The sequence below is a fragment of the Hyalella azteca genome, unplaced genomic scaffold (assembly GCF_000764305.2).
Source record: "Hyalella azteca isolate HAZT.00-mixed unplaced genomic scaffold, Hazt_2.0.2 contig1600, whole genome shotgun sequence".
Classification (NCBI taxonomy): Eukaryota; Metazoa; Arthropoda; class Malacostraca; order Amphipoda; family Hyalellidae; genus Hyalella; species Hyalella azteca.
In genome coordinates, this window is record NW_025931904.1 from 91542 (window position 1) to 112172 (window position 20631).

The 20631-nt window shown below is 37.0% G+C and overlaps 1 protein-coding gene across 1 annotated transcript in view; it reads left to right on the forward strand.

Moving 5' to 3' along the window:
- The window catches only part of LOC108666129, a gene marked incomplete at its 5' end in the record, with an annotated part of 53906 nt that extends 33538 nt beyond the window's left edge, over positions 1–20368 (forward strand). Inside the window, 7 exons of the mRNA XM_047883164.1 lie at positions 5272–5373; positions 6815–6946; positions 8069–8222; positions 15045–15364; positions 16146–18233; positions 18491–18698; positions 18962–20368. Of these exons, the coding sequence (XP_047739120.1) occupies positions 5272–5373; positions 6815–6946; positions 8069–8222; positions 15045–15364; positions 16146–18233; positions 18491–18698; positions 18962–19067 (3110 nt within the window). The remainder of the gene's footprint in view (positions 1–5271; positions 5374–6814; positions 6947–8068; positions 8223–15044; positions 15365–16145; positions 18234–18490; positions 18699–18961) is intronic.
- Between the last annotated feature and the right edge of the window lie 263 nt (positions 20369–20631).

Here is a 20631-nt window from a genome sequence, read left to right on the forward strand (position 1 = left end):
TCGTATGTGGGTGAGTACGCAATACTGCAATTTTACTTTGATTATTCGATTATATGCCAACTATTATTTCGTTCAAGAAACGTATTTGACATTAAATTTTATTTTAAACAAGGATACCAGAACAAATTTTATGCAACACACTCCTTATCTCCCTAGCTATGTTTTGCATAAATAAAACTTCACGTTCCTTTCCCAGCGACTCCAATATTAATTTTCTGTCAATCAGAACATTAAAAAAACGTAATTCATTCTTCAGAGGTTCACTCAATTGGAGCAGACACTTCAATGTTACAAAATAGCCTCACCAGGTGTTTTCTGCGCAATATATTCCTCGATATGAACCCTGCGAGGTTAATCATTGAACGCAAAAAATATCAGATTTCCACTTACTTCGAGATGTAATAGATCCCCAGCATGCAATTCATTTAAAAGGCGGGAAGCACTTATGCCACATGTCATTTAGCACGTTTTTGCACCTGATATTACAATTATTCTATCCGGACGAGAAAGTCAGAATTTGTATCTATTTGATTAATTAATCATCAGTAATTTTTCGAAATCAGTATCAAGATTGAAAATTCAAATTTTACCACTAGTTAGATGTTTTCCGGCCCGTTCGCTTCTGATCGGAATTTCTTGTGTGTGGCTTATAACTTTAGTTTGATTTAACAATGATAGATGTTTAAATTAAGCTTACTTTTATTGTTTATAGTTAAAAAAGGTGTTTATTCACAATTTCTATTAATATCTAATTTCTAAAGTAAAATTCACGCTAATTTAACTTTGAATTGGATTAAAAACTTTTTATACCTCGCACTCACATTAACACAATCATTGAATGTCACTACCCCGTATTTTTATTGCATTGGAATGAAATTTCTATTTTTTCAGTATTCAAGAATCATGGTTTTGGTTTCTGTTTGAGTTGCTCAGGAACGACGGACGCCTATGGCCTTATTTACGCCATTAAACCAAGGCCTACCGTTCACGTACGATTGCGCTAAGAGCCCTTCGCCGAGAGCAATTCTGCTTTATTGGAATTTTTGGCCGGGTTATTGAAGGCCGGCGGTCGACGGGCTAAAAAAAGCCCTGTTTTCAAATTAGATAACTACGATGCTGAACTCTTGGGACTTGAACAGCTGTGAGCACAAAGAAGCTCTTGGGACGTGAGAAGAACAGGAAACCGTCATTGGCAAGTCCTAGAAGGATGATGTTGTTCGCTTATAGGCGACACTGGGGGAAGTCTCGTTAGATATTCACTCTTAAATATAAGTTTTATTCTAAAGAAGTACAAAATAGCAGAAATCTGGAACTAAAATATTTCAATTAAACATATAATTACAGGATACATTAAATATTGAGGACTTATTGTTGTTAGGCAGTCATGAGAATATCTTATGTACTTCGTGTGATGAAAAAGACACAACGATTGCAACTAAATTTTGATTAATGTAGGAAACTTGTCCACATAACAGTCAAATTATACTCTATATCAATGATGCAGAGGTAAATTTTGGTCATTAGGTAAATTGGTATATAACACTTCCAAATTCATGATTGTTATCTTCGCTAACGAACAATTTACGGATGAATTTCTTCGCAAATTTTGAAAAACAATAAATTTTTTTCACCTGCAACTACAATGCAACTAGCCTCAAACGTTAATGAATTGCATAAAACAACAAGAATTCTACATCGCATTATTCGTGCGATGCAGCATCAGATGAGCTTCACATGGAACGTTAAAGCCCGCATGTCATCGCATGAGTTCCTTCAGTTCAATATGCAGCGATGCTTCTAACAGATTTTTTTTGTTGCTACTGCTGCAGTTGGCTCCAATTGAGAAGTTTGTTATGTGAAACAATACTATGTAAATAAAACTGGTACCGGTATTCTTAATTTGTGAATAAAAAATTAAAATGTGAATCAAACAATTAACTGAGGTCGAGCCTCCAGCTAATAATTATAAATATCAATATACAAAACGCCTCGGAATTATTTCTCAGAAGATCATCCTTTTTTTGACGCCTTATTTTGCATCTTCAAATCCACCGAAGAATCAAAAAGCCCCAGGCAATTACGGAAGGCTTACAAGATCAGCGCTGCATGAACTTATCATCGCCACAGTGCAGGTGTTTGAAATATTTACATTATTTACAATGGTTAAATATTTATAAACTAATACTTATACTTGAGGAGCTCTGGATTTCTTTTTGCTGTAGATATCCGTTGGTAAGCACAGTCTCGTTTCGTTTTTTTAACTAAGAATCATTTATTAATTTCTTACACCTACACTGAGATGATGATGAGTTTATGCAACCTATGTGATTATTCAACAATTATTTTAACCATTTTCATTATTCGTCAAGAACTTGGATTTTTTTTATAATTATTTTGAAGTAGGAATAATACTCCACGCTAGTTCATTAGAGTTCCAGAAATAAATTGTGAAATTCAATAAGTTTGCTTTGAGTGAGTAATGAGGTAACTTAACCGCGCGATGATACTAAGATATATTCTCCAAAGATATATTTATTTATTTGCATTCTGAATTATATAAAAGGACTTGACAAAAGTATATATAAAATCTCTCATTTCTACGTATTGCAACTTACGAGAGCAGTGGAGAAGTGTCTTCTGAATTACTCGTTCGTGGCTAAACAATTCATGCCAGATGTCGACAAAAATTAATGCGTAATCTCTCACAAGAATCCCTAAAAATTAGCAGGAACAGAACGAAATGATCATCACTCACCCACTTGCGTGAGTATTCCAAGCTGGACAAAAGCCGTAGCTCCACTCGTTACGCAGCTTTGAGGAAGTTTTCCAAATTTCTTCACAACTTCCAGCCCAGACTTGAAAGCGTTATTTTTCAATGAGGTAGAAAGAACCAAGTTGGCCGAGGAAAGTACTTCAAAATGCATTTCGCGTATTCGACGTTTCAAAAGTTTCCGGATTTGAATGGAGAAAAGTTTCCTAATCAGGAAAATTCGTTCTCAATGATAGAGTGGAATATTTTTATCAAGTAAAGCAATGTGAAATAAAATCCATGGGTATTGTATTTTATAGTGGTCATCAGTAAGCCACATTCTGCCGACGAATTCAGAGAACTATTTTTGATAAAAGAGGCCAAAGCTTAGAATATTTTTGATCGGTTTTCAATATTTTCCAGTCTTTATTACAATGACAGGCGATTTTGGAATTTCAGATTAGTTAAAAATATCCTAAAAAGGTGGTTGAAACGATAAATTCGATATATTACGGAAATCCTACTTTTAGAAGCTATTTTAAGCGTTTTGAATTCAAGCTGCTTGAAATATAAGAAATCAGGACAATATTTCATTTCAAAAACGCGACAAAAGTCAAAAACTGAACTGCATTTGAAAAATTGTATGCAAAGATGATCTAACTTCTTAGCTATTAATTCAAGTCGACTATTTCACGTCGCAAACTCACTTATAACTCTTACACAAATCCTTTTAAACTCGGGCAACGTGCTCGAAAGGAAGTATCAAACCCTCTTGAGGAAATACCTGAAGTTCTTAGAGTGGCTGCTTCCCTCTTTTCTTCATCTTTGGGGAAAAACTCCAATTTTTTGCCTTGAGACCGGTCCCTCAGAAGCCCTTTGATGTATAAACTCCGGTTCCGTTTTTGTGGGACATTTCGAGCATCGCTAGCGTCCGAGTTTAGAGCTTGCTTTATAGTCCCGGAATTGGTGCAGTCCACCTCGCAAACGCCCGGCTGCAACAGAATAGCATTTTCCTGAGAAATTTGCACCGCGTCAGAGTAACGTGGACAGCTGAAACTTCGTTTAAGAGCTTGTACCTGGTGACGCAATAATTGCTCGTAAAGTCAAAAAAAATATTTTAATAAAAAACCTAGAAGACTCGAATATGTATTTGTAAAATTTTTTACGATCTTATCTTTTCCGAAACGTCTCCGTCAGCACGTACTGTTGAATAACAGCCATGTATCATCCAGTTGATGTATGATATTTCTATCCTTGAATATACTAGCACTGCTGTGATTGTAGCTCTTTACTTCATATTCCAACATTCGATATAGTTGCCGCTACTATAATCATGCTATTCTGCGTGCAGAGATCGATAGCAGTTTCTCGCGCACTAGAGATGATCTATGGGGCAAGATAGCTAAATCTAAGACGGTCGTTTAGGTGTTGAGTTGGTAGATGGAGAGGGCGCTTAGAGGCATTAATAGCGCCATGGAAGGCGTGAGCACCGCTCCTGATGGCAATGCAAACAGCAGATAGCAGCCCGGCTTGGATGCCACTGTGGCAGCGGATAGCAAGATGCCATCAAACCTCCTCCAATTTGCAATAAACTTCAAGGAGGGGCTATGACAATTTTTTTCCTCGAATAAATGCCTCTGGGTTTTTAAAAAACTGTTAGCAATTGTGTTCATTTGAAGCTTGAGTTAGTAAATTCACGATAACGTCGGTAAAAAATCTATATAGATCCATGAATAAAATATCTTTGCTCAATGGTAAAACCAACTTCATTTTACGTGAGCAATGGAAAGTTTTTTGATTGTTAACAAAAGCTTATTGTAACTTTGAATAGTTCATTCAATTTTACATCAATCGGGATTAAATTTTGGTTTCATTAAAACAAAATTGCACCGAACGATGATATTTTATTATGTTCTTGATCTAAAGGCTCTATGTTAAGGTACACAAATGAATGGAAGTGACCTGCTGACCGGCCGTCGTTTACTTTAACCGATATTTAATTAAAACGCTAATAATTACTTGGAGCAGTTTTTGCATAGGCAGTGCCATTCACTTTATCTTTTTTTGAAGCAGTAATAGAAGCACTTGATACACACAAGGAATTATTTAATTTTATATATAACATGTGTTTTATGAATTTATTTCTAAATCAATTGTGGAGGACGTGCCAAACTTAATGTTTTTAGCGTTTATCAATGCCAGAAGTTAGAAGTTATATAACAACCGATGTTGCGTTTACTGATATAAAATGCAAAAATATAAATGGCGAAATCACTTTTGAATTGACTTCTGCACTTTGAATAGATTTAGGATTTCATTGAAGAAGACGAATACCTCTCATAAAACTCTGCGTGCATTTTTCCGAGATTTCGCAACTGCATAATTTGTTCCCATTTATTAAATTCATGCATCTCAAGAACCAGTTTCCATTCACTTTTTCGATCACAACTGCAAGGTTTGTTATCGATCATTAATTTATTGATCACACAGAACTTGTTCTCATTCATTTTTTTCTGCCACAGATTCCCTGCAGCTGCAGCTCTACAGAGACAGCAGAGACAGAGCCCGTCGATCGCCCCCGCGGTCGTCTCTGATGTTGACCGCTCCGCTGGCTCTGCAGACGGGTCAGTATGAGCTCAATTTATTGTCAAAATACATCAAAAATCATTGTCAAAATGCATTAAGATTCATGGGCATTTTCCGTTACTATCTATTGTTGAGGCGTGTATAAATTAGTTTAGTGTATATGTCAAAATAGACTTTACCGTGATGGACAAAATACATCAATATTCATAGTCAACATACATTAAGTTTCATAGGTCATATGTTGATACTATCTATTGTTGAGGCGTGTATAAATTAGTTAAGTGTAAATGGTCAAAATAGACTTTAACGTGATTGTCAAAATACATTAGAATAATTGGCGGTTGAATGACACTATATATGATCTTTAGTTGAGGTCGCTGACCTTTATGTGATCGAAAAAGTAGAGTATTATTGATGGTTGAATTGCATTATGACATTATGATCCATTGTCGAGATACTATATAAATTGGATTTATGTAGATAACTGACCCTAACATGATTAATTAATAACTGACTCTAACATGATGTAAAAATACATCAAGATTGACGGTGGAATGACGTTATAATTTACAGTCAAGGTCTCTGTTTAAATTAGTTTCATTTATACGGTCAAAATAGACTTTAATTGACGGTTAAAATACATCAAAATTGACGGTGTGTTGGCGCCTCGATCTCTCGGTCTGGTCGCTGTATACGTTATTTTAATGTAGACAATCAAAAGAGAATGTATTTTGCTTGTCAAAATATTTCAAGATTGATGATCAAATGACATTGCGATCTATAGTTGAGACTGTTGGATAAATTAGTTGAATGCTGAATTAGGTAAGGTAATATTATTCATGTGTTCAGGACTTTAATACATATGGCTTGTAAGAATGTTGTAAGAACTTAGGTTGATGTACGTTAGTAATATAATTAAGTTTGAATGAAATTATCCAAAGCGAGTCAACCATATAATAAAACAAATACTACACCATTATTGTAGCCACTATCACAGCCAATATTTGATCAGGGTAAGCTAAGTCGCTATGTCCAACAAGTGGGGGATCTATCATTAATATCGAATAATATATGCCAGGAATGAATTATTTGTTTGCGGTCAAGTGATAGAAAAGCTGTCGATTTATATTTAGTATTTCATAACAGGTCTTATTAAAGCTAGGTTACTTATTTAAAACTAGAAAGTTAGTTTCAAACTCGTTTTTCTTACCATTTAAAACAGTGGCAAATAATGTGTCATTGGGGATGGAGTGCATCTTACTGCATGATTAATTTTTTTTGCAAAAAAAAATCAAAAATTTTAAAAAGGACACCAATATAAATTCAACCAATTAAAAGACCTATTAAATCAACCTATTAAAGGACACCAATCTAAAACAAATGGTGATTTTATATCTTCGTGGCTAGACCATTGTAGTAAAGGCAGTAGTGATGGTACTAGCACTAGTAATATCTGTCTGTGCACTCTGTCCATCACAGGCCTGACGGTGGACAAAGAGAGCCACACGTGGTCAGTGTTGTGCGCGGACACAGCTACGGTGGTCGCCGCAGTCGAGTCCAGAGACCGGCTGCTGCAGTGGCGGGCGAAGCTCACCAACACGCTCGGGGAAGGTAACATTTCTGAACATTCTGAACATTATATCACTAATGATTATTGCTATATAAATATCAAAATACATGTTCTTTTACTGAAAATAATCAATATAGTGTTATATATAGTGCAGTCAATAGTCAATATATATATAATGCAATATAGTCAATATAGTGTTATAATCAATATAGTGTTAAATAATCAATCGGTGCTAGAATGCATGAATGTATTAGATTATACATAATTGACAACTTTAATATTAATGAAGGCTTCACTTTACGAACTGATGCCGATTTGACTGTCGATTTACAATATCTGTTAGATCTACTGCAATGTTTTCGTTGACTCATGAGCGAAAGGTTCTACAATTGTTTCCATTTATTAAAATTATCATATATTTCTTTTTGGGACTTTTTAATTTAGTCCGTTAGTCTAATTAGTTCGTTCCTTAGTCTAAACTTTGAATAGAATAATTTTTTTCTTCATGCATATGTAATTTTTAATGTCACTTTCTACTTTTAATTGCGATAAGGAATATCAAATTTCACAAGGTGAATATGTCTTAGAATTATTTGTTAAAAAGAAAATTGGCTTCATTCAATAACACAAAAAAATATAACTCAGAACTCACCGCAGTGAGTGACAGAGAGCGCATTTTCTCGTAGACAAAAACGTGAAGTCACGGACGGACAGACGGACAGATGGAGGGACGGACGGACGGACAGACGGACATGGCGAGCACAATAGTGCATTTTTCCATAAATGAGAAAATGCGCTAAAAAGTTCATTACTCCTGGATTTCTTTCATAGCCAATTTCAACTATGTATGAAGAAATGTCTTCAAGAGAAGTAGGCTATATGTATTTCCTAAATTCTTATTTCACTAAATCGCGGAACAAATTTAGTTTTTTACTTAAGGTATATCGGTGAATTAAGCTCAAGTTGCTGGCGCCTGAATACAAGCGAATACGTATAGCCTATTACTTCAATACTAATATAATATTGGAGAGGATGCAAATCTAGCATTTACCCGTTCACAGAAATATAGGTTTTACATTTTTCTCTGTAATCACGTGCTTGATAAAAAGTTTTTTTTGCAATCACCTGGTTGATAAAACATTTCTTGTCACCACCTGGTACAGAACAATCGTGGATGGTGCAGATGGTGCAGGTACCTGGAGGCAAGTGTGGGGTACCCACAGGTCCAGTTCGTCTCCATATTCGCGACCACCGCCTCACCCTCACCACCAACAGCCCGCCTAAACTCCTAGCGACGTGGCACACCGCTGACCTCAGGTTCGTTGGCTCGATGGACACGAAAAATAAATATTAAAATATGAGTTGTAGGCCATTTATGCCACTTTTATTATTGCAGATCAGATAATACTGATGGTATTTTTGATATTGGCACAAGGGGCCCATATGCTGTCACTTTTACTAAGCGAAGTTAAAGCGATGGAAACCATTAGTAACGGGTAGAAGGCATGGTGATTGTGGTCAAAGCCATATTAGTTGTCATATACAACTAAGCTTAGCAGTAGTTTTAGTTAAACTTATTACATGACATGTAATAACGGTAACTGTTATACCCTGGTAAGTTATTTGTGTAATTTCAAGCTTAGGCTTCCATTCATTGCCGATGAAGACATTCCAGCGATATTCCAGAATGCAATTGTACGTGATGCGAACTGACCTCGCCGTATCGCCGCCTTGCATGACGTTCGTCTTATCTCTCCGGCACAGGCTTGCAGGCTGCCTTGGTCTTATGCACCTTCTCTGCACAAACAAAAATACGACATCCGTATTATTTGCTAAGAATTTAAATAAAAAGAAAACGCCAAGCAAATTCACCATATCTACAATGAAATATTCCATATATCATTGAAGGTATGGTGAATTTGAAGGGCGTATTGTACTTTTGAATTCTTTATGAACCTGCTATTAAAGCCGACTAATGATTCAATTTATCTTATTATTTGCTAATAAAATAATAATCGTTCTTCGTGACCTGAGGAGTCACAGTGCACAATATACAATGTTTCGCTACAGCAACGGTCTTGCGTATAAACCCTGCATATTAAAAGGTGGCTTGCGAATTATAAATGGAAAATTTATTTATTAGCAGATCTATGAATCGTTAGATGTCATAAGGACTTTTTTTATTTATTTACACCTATCATTGGTAAACAAATTGCATCACGAACACCTGAACTTATTCTAAATTCTTTACTTAGAAAGGAAGGCACATAAGTCTTTATCCGCTTCTTGACATTGGACAATAGTTTTTGCGACGAAAAAAAAGTGTGAAGACTGGAGATTGGAAAGTTTTGCCTAATGTTATTGTTAAATATATTTATCAATTCGAAAAAATGATGTGAAAAAATTCTCTGCTCGATCCATCCGGAGTGGAGATAACGAATGTAGGGTTTGTTGGACGAAAAATGAGCTTAATATACTGTAATAAGGAAAGAGTATAGTGTTCATATAGTGAACAATTGAAACAAGAAAGAGTGCCAAATTTATTTATATAAAATAAATTTATGAAATTTAATTAATATTTTTTATATTATTCTCATCAGCAAATCTTGAGTATTACAATTAACTATTAAGTTATTTTTAATTCCCTTTCCACATTATTTTTCGAAATTAGCGACTATTTTACTCCAAGTTTGTATTATATACTCATTTTATGTAATTATTACCATTTGTATCGTCTTGTTGATTTGAATTATCCTTTAATGGAAGACATCTACGCATTACTCACTCTTTAGTCACAGCCGCCGGCATCTCGAATCCTCTGAAAAAGAAGGACCTTTAGCCGGACAAACATCAGAGGACTGATATGGGTTGCGGTTTGGCAGCTACAGGTTTGCTGCAGTGTCGACAGAAAGTTCCTTATTATGGCTTGCATTTGTCATCAGCACCATTATTGGGGACAGCTATTGCCGGTGTGGCTACGGCCTTTATGCCATAAAATATCCTGGGCTTTGTTGGACACGAGGCATCAGCACAAGAGCCACAATGCCCCTCTAAGTTCTTTGTCCGTCACTTCGCATTTAGAGGAGCCAACACTAAGAGGCTAAGACCTGAAGTATCACGCGGCGATACCTTGCTTAAAGAAGAAGAGGCCAAGCTACTTTTAGAAGTAAATAAATAGTTTACCTGAGACTCACAGCAAATGGATCCTCCACATCCGCGTAATTTGCAGGGACAAGGGTTCAATCTAATGAAAAAATAGATTTGTGGCATAAGTCAACTTTGGGGGTTTTCTCAGTTTTTCTTTAATTTAGTAATGATATGTTTTGAATTGAATAATGACCCTATAAAATACTTTAATTTTATTTGGATTTGATATCATTTTTAAGTCTTTCCTTCCACTAATTCGGTAAAGTTAGAAGTATACATCAATATAATTTTTGACTTATGAGAAGCTTCTTTGCAACAGACTTAGCCACGAATTTCCTTATCATCAGGAAATTATGCTGTCGCGTTATGCAAAATACACATTTTTCATTCTGATAATTTCTTATTTATTCATCTTTTCCTGTTGTTTCATCTCCCAGTCACATATTAGTAAATTTTCATGTGTTATTATAAGGTCGTGCAGCGTAAGTCATTACCTCCATGCTTTTAGAAATTTTTACCTCCATTTACTAAGCCAACTCCATTGCGGTCGAGCTGATGTGCTGTCAAGAACTTGTAACATAACTTCCTGGTATCTGCAAGTCATCCAAAAATTATTCCCAAATTGGACAACTTCGCTGGAGTTTCCTAATGATTAGCTCCGTGTAGTTTACATCTTCTGAAGTATTGCATTGGAACAAATACCAAGAAAGACGAAAAGATATCATGAAACCAGATTGTTAGAAAATACATATTAGTTTATTACACTCATCAGAGTTCCAACTATTCATCTTGTGCAGTCGACTTTAAAAATGGTTCAATCTGATGTCTTAATTCATGCGAGAACTTATATTCAATTTCCATATTTTTATTTTGCTAATAATTAAGCAATTTTCAGGGCTCATTTACTGAATAACAGATCCTTTTAAAATAGCAAAGTAGAAAAGAGTTAGAAATACTCTCCACAATTAATTTTATTCTGAAATTCTTTTAATTTTTAGAGGTTGAAGTCCTTGAGCTAAATGATTTGAAAACCATGATAAAAGTTTCAATTAAAATAGTGAAATATCGGAAAATAGCGTGCATGCGAGCATAAAAGGTGCGTGGTATCGTTATAAAAGGTGCGTGGGTTCGTTATAAAAGGAGCGTGGTCTCGTTATAAAAGGTGCGTGGGCTCGTTATAAAAGGTGCGTGGGCTCGTTATAAAAGGAGCGTGGGCTCGTTATAAAAGGTGCGTGGGCTCGTTATAAAAGGTGCGTGGGCTCGTTATAAAAGGTGCGTGGGCTCGTTATAAATACATTACTTCGCCGCCCAGACATCAGGTATCATCCGTCTTACTCTGCAGCAAATTTCCTTGGGGAATATCGTGAGTTAGCCATTCATTTCCCCTCGAAAGGTCCCACCCAAGAAACTAAGCAAGGATCCATGTCGTTATTTATTACCTGGATGAAAATATTAATAGGAATAAATTAGGTTGATGCCTGTTAGAAATGTGCTTAGTAAATATTCATGTTAATGCTACTGAACTCATAATGGATGCTTTACAAAAATGGCACCGACTGATAATAAGCTGAATGACTGTTCTGAAAATGCGATGACTGGAGATCAATTTATCCTGAGATAATTTCCTAATAACATTACTGTTTCGCATTCATTTTTAGTTGTTCTTATACTGTAATGTACAGAGACCAACTTACTATATATTGAAATCTAATATCTAAAATTAGGCATAACAATTGTTCTAAGAGTAAATTTATGGTTTTAATAGCAGATCTGCCATTCCAGCGACCAATAATCCCTGCAATTTTTGAATCCCGTCATCCCGAGTCCCAGCATATAACAATATTGCTCATATATATGCCAATTAAAGAGAGGCACGTTCTAATACTCATTTTACGTAGGACATACAACTATACCAGTTGACTCTTGTCTCAAAATATGAAAAAATATAACTCAGTACTCACTGCAGTGAGTGACAGAGAGCTCATTTTATCGTCGGCGAAAACGTGAAGTCACGGACGGACAGACAGACAGACGGACATGGCGAGCACAATAGCGCATTTTTCCATTATTGAAAAAATGCGCTAAAAATATTAATCATCTTTTAAACGCAATTTGTATGTATTAATTTAGAATTCGAATATAAATCTTCTTACAAATTTGAAATTTGTAAGAAGATTTTCCAGTTTTATCCAGAAAAATATTCCAGTTTCAGATATTCCAAAAAATTTTCCAGTTTTATCCGGTCTTCTTGTACCAGTTTTGCAATGCCTATAACTATTCTTCTACTAACAATACATATTCAAGTCCAACTAATAATTTCCGACGCAATAATTATGGATTCGAGCCCAAACAACCCCTGTATGTGCCACGCATCGACCCCAAAGTGTGCCAAGCTTCATACACAAGTGAACATACACACAAATTTTTTACCAATGGATATAAAAGAACGAAAAACCAGGTCCAGTGCAAAGATCATAGTTCTATCAAGTACGCATCACAAAAAATCTTGTCTCTTGTCGCCAGCACGTATCTTGAAAGAAGGAGCCTACTCTTCCAATTATTTTCGAGGATTTTTGTGGATTCTTGTTGTACATCTTGACAAATTTACAGAGTCTCTCAGTGCTCTCAGTTTCGAGCACCTCTCCGAGTTTCTGCTTGTTTGCCAAGTCTTTGCTCTGGAAATTCGAACCTTCAGAAATCATAGAAGAGCTGCCTTCCGAAATTGGACTGGAATATTCTTTGGAAATAAGAATTTAATTTTAAAGAATCGAAAACTTCTTTCATTGGAGCAGAATTTCATACCTTTATTTTTTAGAAACGTCATAAAGAAATTGTAAAAAATAGTTTTATTCAGAAATATCAGTGAGAAGACTTATTTAACATTTTCAAGATTTTGTGTTTGAAATTTCGAAAATTTTACATAAGAGAGATAGCTAAGTGAACAGACGACGCACCAAATGAGATGGTGCGTTGTGCATAGTGCGGCGCCGAAAAGACGACGCACCGTGTACCGCATACCGGCGCTGAAAAGAACTCCGGACTACGGAAATTACACATTTATCGGTCCCAGGGGCCAGATTACGTGTTCAACCATCAGCTGACGCGCGTGCGGTCCGTTAGTTTCCTCAACGTAGGGATTTCGCGACGCGGTTGTTTTATTTTCTTTAAAAATTTTTTGCGACATTTAATTATTATAGAGTGATAACATATGATGATTTGTTTAAACATAATGCCCCTAAAGACCTATCAAATAAACATGAATTTTTAGCTCCATTTAAATTCCTTGGTTCCTTAATTCAAGCACACAAACAAACCAAATAGTAGGCACAAATTCTAGTTTTTAAATCTTCAAGACATCAATCAAATAATTGCTCTGAACAAAGTGCTCAAAGTAATAATTCTGTTGGAAAGACACGTATATTTTAATGTAATTAATTACCCCTCTCCACATTGCCTTGTAAATTTCACCGAACGCTAATTTATGGTTTCATCCAATTTCCTAGAAGCGCTTTCTGATTCAAAGTCGAGAGGCCTGCTTTATTTTATTCGATATTTTAAAGTTTGCCGCGACCTCCAAGACGTTATTGCGAGGCACAGAGATGGATGAGCCTCGAGAGTAAATGAGATTTAGCTGAAGAAAAAATACCTGCGCCTTTCTTATCTCCATCGTTACTTTATTAGTTAACATTAATGCAGTAACTTGGGGAAAAATGCAAGGCGTAATATATAGATTTTTTAAGTGAAATGACGAGGACATTCATTGTCCTTCATTCATTAAAAGGAAATATCTGCCTAGCATAAGTCCATTCCTACCACACTTGACGGTATTAACGCATAGACACCGGAAAAAATTAATATTCTACTATGGGATTTTTCAAGCGATGGAAGCGCTTGGATTTTTCCTGGTTACTTGAAATGAGAAACTAATCTGATAGTATTTTTGTTCAGTGCGGCTTAATAGTTACCATCATTACATTCATGGATGTTATCGAGTGATTCCTAGCAACTAGCCAAACTCTACGCAGTCTGCTCAACCGTACATTTGCAAAAGATTCCAATGCTCGTACATCATGATTATGTAAATAAGTATCATTAAATTTTACAAACAATTATCATATTGATGCATACTGACATTTCCCTGCAGAAGCTAATTTTCAGGATAATTTTTCATGACTTTTTTTTCGCACTCCCAAAATTTTCCAGCTGGCACTTGTTTTGTCCATCAGCTCACGTGAAACTTCTTGATGTTTTCCGACGATTCTTCTGAAGTAATAATTTTGTCCATTGTTATACCTGACTTTTACTTCCGGCTTCACTACAATTCCATGTAAGCTTTGATTGTTTTCATTAGTCTGTATTACTTTCCGTGATGCCATCATGATTATTTCCGCAGACGTTAATTCTTCATCAAACTGTACAAATTTTCCTGCTGCCTAAACGAATGTTCGTGCTGACTCTAATTTTTTATTCAGTATTCATTAATTTTACTAATGTCTTTTAGACTATTCCCATTGACTTACAATTTTCTTCAGCCTGCATCAATTTCACTGAGGTCTACACAACAATTTCAATTGACTTTAAATATTCGTTCAGTCTGCATTACTACCACGGATGTGTTCACGACCATTTCCATAGACATTGATTTTTCCATCAAGCTGCATTGATTTTACTAATGTCTTCACAATAATTTACGACGAGTCTCATTTTTCCATCAAGCTGCATTGATTTTAATAATGTCTTCACAATAATTACCGACGAGTCTCATTTTTCCATCAATCTGCATTAATTTTAATAATGTCTTTGCAATAATTTCCGACAAGTCTCATTCTTCCATCAGTCTGCATTAATTTTACCAATGTCTTCACAATAATTTCCGGCAAGTCTCATTTTTCCATCAGTCTGCATTGATTTTACTTCATCACATATCCACCCACACAAATACCTCTATTAATATGCATAATTTTACTGATGTCTTCACGACTACACCCGCAGACGCTACGGGGTGCTGGGTGACCGCCTGGTGTGGGAAGGAGGCACACGAGCGTCTCCCTTCCAGGGCGTCTTCTCCGCCAAGTATAACCTGCCGCGGGTGCTAGTGCAGGCGCTCGATCTCGCGGTCAGGGGCATGATCAACAGGATGGGCGAGATGGGTGAGTATAACCTGCCGCGGGTGCTAGTGCAGGCGCTCGATCTCGCGGTCAGGGGCATGATCAACAGGATGGGCGAGATGGGTGAGTATAACCTGCCGCGGGTGCTAGTGCAGGCGCTCGATCTCGCGGTCAGGGGCATGATCAACAGGATGGGTGAGATGGGTGAGTAGTCGGGTGACACGAAGACAAACTTCAAAATTTTCAGCGAACAGGGAGATAGATAAAGTGTTAAATGGAATAGAAATGGGAATAGAATAAAATAAAAATTGAATAGAAGGAAACATAAAAAATAAGAAAAAATATAGTTTGGGCGAGATGGGCTGGACTACGGACGATGCAACGACAAAAAATAGGATAATAACGGATGAAGGAAGCCGGTTGATTGATGTTAGTAAAGATGGAATGGCAAAAAATTGAGTACGCTAATTGTAAAGATAAGTTTTAAATTGATGAAAGTTATTCTGGAAAAGATGTGTGCAATAATAGGAAGCTCAAAGCAATAAATATACGAAGAAAATCACGAAATTTGATAAAAATTAGCAAATTGATGAGGATATTAGATTTAAAAAAATTATTAATTGACAGGATATATTTCAAAATCAAGAAAATTATCGATTACATAAGTCATATTAAGTGAAGCTACGAAAGAGAAAAGATGGGAGAGGGAATAGATATATTACAATTTCATGACCTTCGTGAAAGAAAGTTGTATTCTGTGATATAATTAATATTACATTAAATGAAATCACGTCCAACGGTATGCCTTCCAACACCAATTATTGCTATGTTGCTCTTTCTCATTCTATAATGTAATACAGGCTTCCGAAATATAGTGTCAAAAAATTATTTACGCTGTTTCTCGAAACCAGGAGTTCGATCTCATTCTTTTATCTAATATAGTCTTCAAAAATGAAATGTTAAACAAATGTTTACGTTATACCAGGAGTTCGACCACTGAGCCGCAACGCGTCAGCATCGTGGATGCGGGACGGCAGCGTTTTGCAGCTGAGCGACTCTGCCGACATGAGCGGCGATTGCGTATCCCTGGCCGGATGCGAGAGCACGTTCGGCACCCATCACGGTCTCTTTCGGCATCCAACCGGAGTGCCTATGGACACTTACACGACCCGTACGAATGGCAGTAGCGGCAGCAGTAGCGGCGGTTCCGTAGGGGACGACACAGGTTGGTGGGCGAATGCGTGGGCTTCAGGTAGAGGATGGCAAGGACAAGAAACTCCTGAAGGACTTTATGATACTCCAAGAGGAACGCCATGCAGTCCAGCGCGAGGGAGAGGAATGAACAGAAGCGTTTCTAATCGCATGATCGACCCTGTACAAAAGAACGTAGGATTTGACAACAGGAACGTTGAACAAACTCAATCATTGCAGACATGTTCTGTCAATGCTTTAGGACATACGCCTTGTTATGCCGTACACAGAGACGACTGGAACAGCGACAAAGATCAGAAGACCCCAACGAATGCCGATTTCGCCCCACCCTCCTTTACTGGAACTTACTCTTCGACTAATGTGACATCTAATCCAATGGACAACTATGACGTGCCTCGCCCTTTGGCGGAAACATTTTACGACACACCGAGGAAGTTCCTAGGAGGACCGGCGCCAGTACACTCCACAAGCTTCACAGGGTCGACGTGTAGCGGCGTGTTAGGCTGGGCGGGGTCTTTAGTATGCGGCAGGAGAACCGACGACCAACCAGTAACGTCGTCCCTTAAAGTCAACGGGGAAGGCCGTATGCCCGTCGTTGACGCTTCAACAGGCGTATTGCTTCAACAGCCGCTGCATATTCAACACCAACATGTGCAGGGAGATCTTTATGCGGTTGTTAATAAATCAAAAGGAAGCTGTTATAGTGGAAGCATCATTAGAGGTGTTCAACCGAAATCTGAAGAATTAGATGCCTCGAAATTCGTAAATAAATCTTTGGAACACAATTATGTTAATGTGAATCCAGCGAATTGCATTAGTGAACCTAGTAAGTGTGGTGCTGAAACTTACTGTCAACATTGTAATACTCAAATTTCACAGTCAATGAACTCAGAAAATTCTAAAAAGCAACAAATTTCTGAATTTTCCTCAAATAAGGAGTGTGGAATTTCAACGGAGATAGGCAGGGCGTTAAGCCAGAATTTAAAGAAGGGTAGTCAAAAAGATTCCCCATGCAGCTCCACGACACATTATGTGGTCATGAAGCCTTCCGCAGAAAGTTTTAGGCACCAAAGCTCGCATTATATTTGCATGACATCTCCATCATTTCATTCTTTATCGAGTTTTAATCAACAGTTACAACACTTTTCTTTAGCACGACAATTAAGTGGATCTAATTTCCGACACTCGTCTCCGCAATTGCTTGATAACGACCCTACTCATGCTGGAACAACTGACATTAATTCTTCTCCTTCAAGTCACACTCTCTGCCATTCGAATTCAAACAATAATCTTGACGAGGATAAAGAACTGAAACAAGAGCACCCTGTGCCCATGAATTCTAAGAACCGTTGTGTTCCAAGAACAGGACGAAGTTTATCGTTGGCTCGAAACGAAAATTTGTTTTACGAAGGTCGTCAACGATCGAATTCAGCGGACTCTAGGATAGGCGAGTCTAACATTTGGGGATGTGGGGAAATTCTTTCCCCACTAAATACACCCCCTATTTCTCCCAGGAGGAGAAAAAGAAAATCTGGGAGACCAATGAGGTTCGGAAATTGTCGTGGTAACGATTACTTACCAGGCGAAGACGACAGTGGGTGCGATGTACAAGAAGCTGTGTTACGTCGTTCCTCTTCCGCTCCCGGGAAAACTGCTAACAGAGACTCGGCTTCCAGTAACGATTCTGGAGTCAGTGAATCTTTGAAGACGTTTTATTTGGGTCAGTGTGAACCACTCCGGCTTCTTGACTGTGCTGAAAGTAAATCACTACGTCCATTGAATTTGATGCTTGGGCCTCAATGTTTCCATGCTTCTCTGCCGCGTCTGAAGTCGATTCCAGCCAAGCATCACTGCAATAGAGGTTCGCTATTAGTTGTAGACTCGAAAAATTGAAGATCTACTCAAAAATTTCCTTGAGAAATACCGGTTGGTCTCAATCATATTAATTTGTAGATATCTGTTTTTTAATTATTCTTTAGTATTACCAGCATATTTATTTTTATTTTTTTTCTGAACCTGCTGAGTAGAGAATATCGCAGAATCGTCTAGTTTTTAAGATATCCTAGCAATGGTATTCTTTTTAATTTTTAAAGCAAGCATTTTGCCTTTGGTTTCTAGACATGTGGTGTTCGAGCGTCACTGCCAGAGGCCGCACGTACACCGGAGCGGCGGGAGGCAGCGGCGGGGGTAGCAGCGGCGGTGGATCCGGCGGGAGCGCTTGCTGCTCCGCCAGCCGCGGTACCGACGGCCGCTCGTCGGCCTCCGATACGAGTGACTATCACGATACGCTCAGCCTCGCCTCCACGCTCAGCACCGACCAAGACAGGTGCGCATGCCATACACTTTGTTTTAGTGGAACTCAACTTCAAAATGAAGGTTCTTATGATATTTAGGTTTTGAAGAAACATCAGTGAAAGTAGACAATAATTAATGAAGATAGAAATATAGCTAATAGAAGTGTGGAAGTTTTGACAATATTGATATTATTTGAATTTAGTGAGTAACAATATATCAAAGAGTAGTAGGATAAACGCAATAGTAGTTCTCCAAGAAGCTTCAAAACTTGAAATAAATCTTCCTCTCACACAGACAAGGTCCCGGTCCCCACGCTACCACCCTCCGCCCCAGGACCGGCAAGGACTACACTCGCTTGGATCGCACCAAGTTAGAGCAAACTCTACAGGAGAGTCTTTAACGAGACACATTCGTAGGGCAAATGTGGCCGTCTCTTGAGTACGACGAACGAATATCATTCCCTTCTCCATTTGCCTGGAAATTCTGGCAGAAATATTTATGGTGGTCATACGTCAGGCGTTGGTTAACACTTTGGACGACAAGTCTTATATATAAGTTGGGTCGTTTAGGAGAGCGAAAGGTTGCCATCGGCATTGCCATCAACTTGAGAATCATAATTACAGGACGGTTTTCAGCATTACTTATAGTCTGACTTCAAGATTTTTGATTATATAAAGATCAAACTTATAGTAAGTGCCCTGAACAAGATAAATATAACGTTGATCAATTTCAAAGTTCCTCTCATATTATGGACTTTGTATCAGTGTTGTCATGTCACATGTTCTATGAGCAGTGTTTTAAAAAAAACAAACACGATGTTTTTATCTTAAGGATTCCCTTTCTCATTTTAACAAACGATGCATTTCCATATTTTGATCTATATTATATAATCAACTCGACAATACAAATGATGATGTTATATTAAACAAAGTGGGATGCAGTTACTTTTAGATTGGTTTATAGTTGCGAAGCCTGAGAGAAATTTTTTTTCCTGTTTTAGTGCGAGTGTTGCACACGCTACGAGATCGATATTTTGCGTCGATACATTTATAATCAAATGAACAATTGGTTCAACTCGTTGAATATATAATTTTAAGTTGAGCTTTTGTACGTCGCAAGGCTTTCTTTCTCACGAATCTGTGAACACATTAAATTTTTAAACAACGCATATCTTAGATAGATGGTAGTTTCTTCGTAAGAAAATGCAGACGTAAATTGCCCCAGAAATGAAAATACTTAAACTTCATCCATTGGCGACAATAATGAAATACAGGAATTTTCATTCGTCAATAACAGTACTTTATTGATTTTGAATATCAAATGTTTGTGCAATATAGTTTGTAAATACTGAAATCTGGTTTCATTTTAGAAATGTAAGATTAACAGCATTTTATTAGTGGAACTATTTGAAAGCTAATTGATTGTTGAGCGAGCTCTTTTATGAGAAGTCATCGTGCACCAATGCGGAAAAAGCTTCAAACATAACACTGAAGAATTTATTTACTCGCACCAAATGACATAGTATCGAAAGATACTTACTTCCTAGGAAAAGTTTCTACAGTACAACTGTTGTCAGGATTTCGTTAGATATGTACAATAAATAACTGTTAATCAAAACGAATGTGCTTCTTCTAAAGACGTGGCTTCTCACTAACAATTATTTACTGAAATTAATTTTATTTTATAATTTGTGAACAATCTGCACAAATTTAATATATTACGAAAAAATTACTAATTTAGATAATTTAGGATCAGATAATCATAGCCATTCATAACGAAATTGACCTTCACCACGGTTTATTTTTCATGCCATCCTGCAGAATTATTAAAATTGTGATTTATGGAAGCGAACAATATTCTATACGTTTTGCATAATTAATAACAAAGATTTTTTTAAATTGCTATGCAATTTTTCCTTCTGCTTCAGAATTTGAGTATTGTTATGAGAAGTAGTTTAGTGAGAA